The 3669-nt window shown below is 36.5% G+C and overlaps 1 protein-coding gene across 1 annotated transcript in view; it reads right to left on the reverse strand.

Annotated features, from left to right (window-relative positions):
* Positions 1 to 2591: 2591 nt before the first annotated feature.
* LDHC (lactate dehydrogenase C) overlaps positions 2592 to 3669 on the reverse strand; it is a 62284-nt gene continuing 61206 nt past the window's right edge. The window contains exon 6 of the mRNA XM_006892072.1: positions 2592 to 2756. Within this exon, the coding sequence (XP_006892134.1) occupies positions 2592 to 2756 (165 nt within the window). The remainder of the gene's footprint in view (positions 2757 to 3669) is intronic.

The raw sequence follows: 3669 nt of genomic DNA on the forward strand, positions 1-3669 counted from the left end.
CTGTTGCTTTTCAAGGAGAGGGGCAAACGAGGGGGGGGGTGCGGGGGAAAGGGTACAACAATGAATGAATGGAATTTCAAAATCTCTGTACATGTTCATTGAAATGAAAAATTAACAAACTAAATTTAAAAAAAGACTGTCTTGAGTGTTGTAGTGTTGCTGTTTTTTTCCCTCTTTTTTAATTGAGATTTAATGAGTTTATAGAGAACTTGGATTTCAATTCATTCATTGTTGCACATTTTGCTCCCTGCCCCTTTCCCGCCAGTTCACTTTTCTCTTGAAAAAAAGAAATTCATTGTTAGACAGCTGTCCCCCCAGTGCACTTTACTATGTAGATTGTATTCTGGACTCTTGTCATGCCAATAATACTTTATCTTACATTTCTTTTATACTGTTCTCTCACTCATCTGTTTCAATGCTGTGTACATTACTTATCCCCTCTTTTCTTAGTTTCCCCAAAACCCCATGTCAGTCCAGTTTTATAACTGGCATTATGCAGTATTTGTCCTTTTGTGACTGAGATATTTCACTCAGCATACTGTCCTCCAGGGTCAACCATTTTGTATAATATTTCATGTGTTCCTTGTTTTTCAGTCTTGCATAGAATATCATTGTGTGTGGGGGGGGGAATATATATATATACCCCACAGCTTTTCTATCCATTTGTTTGTTGATGGACACATGAGTTGTTTCCAACTCTTTGCTATTGTGAACAAAGCAGCAATAAAAATGGGCGTACATATATCTGCTTGGGTGGCAGTTACTGTCTCTTTGGGGTATATTCCCAGTAGTGGAATTGTGGGGTCAAATGGTATCACTATTTGCAACTTTTTGAGAAAGCGCCATACAGCCTTCTTTAGTGGTTATATCATTTTACACTCCCACCAACAGTGAATAAGGGTTCCAGTTTCTTCACAAACTCGTCAGCATTTGATGTTTGCTATTCTATTAAATTTTGCCATTCTTATTAGGGTAAGAAGATATCTCATAGTTGTTTTGATTTGCGTCTCTCTTAGAGCTAGGAATTTTTAACATTTCTTCATGTGTTTGTTCGCCATCAAAATGTCTTCTTTGGTGAAGTATCTGTTCATATCCTGTGCCCATTTTGCAGCTGGGTTGTTTACCTTTATCTTACTGTAGTACCATTTTATTTTCTTAATAAAAATATTACCATGAATTGTCTTATGTTTCTGAAGAACAGCAAAACTAGTGTGATGAGAGTAGCAGCAAATGTTAACATTGAAAATGAAAGAAAATATTAAACAATATGAAAGTGAAAATCAATGAATACTGGTTGCTTGTAAAATCATGTCACATTCAACAAAGACATTGATCCTGAAACATAAAGGTGAAAATTTTCGAAGCTGCTAAAGGATCAGCTCCATCAATAGTTACACCACCAATGAAAATGAGAGAAACCTTTATTAGACAAAGAAATCACTAATGATGTGGTTTAAGGACAAAACAGGTTAATCCTCCTCAGCACATTCACAATCACTTCTAAAGCATGATGGTTGTTCAAGGTGCTTAAAGATTATTCAGATCACACGAGATTCTATTTCACAGACTTATTGTGGATGTTAAAATGATGCATAAGTATAGTTTAGAGCCTAAAATTCCTTATAATTTTTTTCCTCTCACTGCCATTGAATTTTTACTAACTCAAAGCTGGTCCTCCATTGGGTTTTCAAGGCTGTAAATCATACAGGAGGAGATTACCCATTTTTCTCCTTCACAGTCACTAATGCACTGGAACCACAAGAAAGATGAGGCCTTTGGATTAGCAGCACAACTCCCTATGGAGTAGGCCACCAGAGCTCCCTTCTTGTTGCCATCAAGTCAGAACCAATCCACAGCTGACCCTCCAGCAGGTTTTCAAAGGTAATATTATCACAAAGGAGGAGACTGCCCATCTTCCTCCTGAGTTGCAGCCGGTAGATTCAAATCACACACCTTATGCATTGGCAGCAAAATTCCTTACTATTAAGCTACCAGAGCTCCCTATTATTCCCTAATAGCAGCATTACTGCTGTCATGTAGACCCTCCATTGGGTTTCAATAGCAATAACTCTTAGCTAGAGGATATTTTCCATCTTTTCCTGAAAAATGTCTGGTGGATTCAAACACCAGAAAAGTGCAGCATCTGAGTTAGCAGTAAAACTAGCTATAGACGATGCCACCAGAGCTGCCCTCACTATGGTATGACTTACAGTCTAGAAAATCCTAGGCTACATGGTCTACATGTTCTACTCTGTCAGATGAGGTTCTTAATGAGTTGAAATCTACTCAGTGGCATTTAACAACGTATACACATCCCAATGAGCCCAAACACAAATTCTTATATGTGTTACATACTTCAGAGGTTTAATTTTAATCTGTACAGAATGAGTATCATTAATAGAGTTACAAGGATTTATAATAGGGAAAGATTTCTTTACCATTCCCTTTTTCTAATTTTAACAGACTGGAGTCATGTGACAGGTCTCATTTTCATTTTTTCTTTTGTTTTACCAATAAAATAAAAATGCTTCCAAAATATAAGGTACATAGTTGTTATCTTCTGTTCTAGAAAACAACAGAACATTTAAACTTTAAAATGTGAGGTTTTTTTGCACATCCCAAAGTGTGTTTGCGCTCTTCTTAAAAAGGTCCTCTTCCTCAGGATTCAAGTTAACTTTTACAATATCTGATAGGCCATTCCGCCCCAAGACAGAAGGGACACTGAGAAAAATTTCTTCTTTTATTCCATATAAGCCCTGGAAGATAAAATTATATATCAGTAACATGATATGAAAAAGTAACTATAAAGGAGAAGTTTTGAAACAGAGTTTCAGAATAAGAGTATACAAATTCTTATTCTTAATTGCAAATGTTTAAGCATTTTGTCTAAGCTATAAATCACCAATTTGTTTTGTTCAGTACAGGCTGTGAAATTTCCATTCTCTTCTTGGCGCATCCTTCTAAACGAGCAATCCCATATTCTTGTGAAAACAGAAATGCCTATGTTTCTAAGGCTTATTTTATTCAGCAGCTCTTCTCTCAGTGACGATATCTACTAACCATCTGAGTACACAATCTCATTTGCAAAAGACTTTAAAACCTGGCTCACAATCTTCCCAACTGTTTTCATTTCGGCTATTCTCTTTGGTGACTTCCACTGTCCACGTTGATAGACCAACTCATTCCCTTTCTTTCCAGTTTCTTAATCTCTTTAGTTTCTGTGATCTCCTCCCACTCCAGCCATCCCACTCTGAGCCTTGTTAAAGGATTTCTTCATATCCAACTTAGATTCCATCAATCTTTTGCCATACTCTAAGCTTCTTTGTCTCATTTCTCAATTTTTAGAATTTTTTTTAAATTTTGTGTGTGTGTACATTCAAACTTAGAGTTGCTATAATCAAGGATGCTTTAGGCAGAATGTTAAATGATCCAGGAAGTATTAAAAGAAGGTGGAAGGAATATACTGAGTCATTGTAGCAAAAGGAATTGGCAGATACAGAAGAATTTAATGAAATAACATATGAGCAAGAGCCTATAGTGATGAAGAAAGAATTTCAAGCTGCTTTGAAGGAAATAGCAAAAAATAAGGCCCCAGGAATAGGTGGTATACCAATTGAAGTATTTCAGCTAACAGATCCTGCCCTGGATGTACTCACCAAGTTGTGCCAA

The sequence above is a fragment of the Elephantulus edwardii genome, unplaced genomic scaffold (genome assembly GCF_000299155.1).
Source record: "Elephantulus edwardii isolate Elephantulus edwardi_28Jun2011 unplaced genomic scaffold, EleEdw1.0 scaffold00109, whole genome shotgun sequence".
NCBI classification, from domain to species: Eukaryota; Metazoa; Chordata; class Mammalia; order Macroscelidea; family Macroscelididae; genus Elephantulus; species Elephantulus edwardii.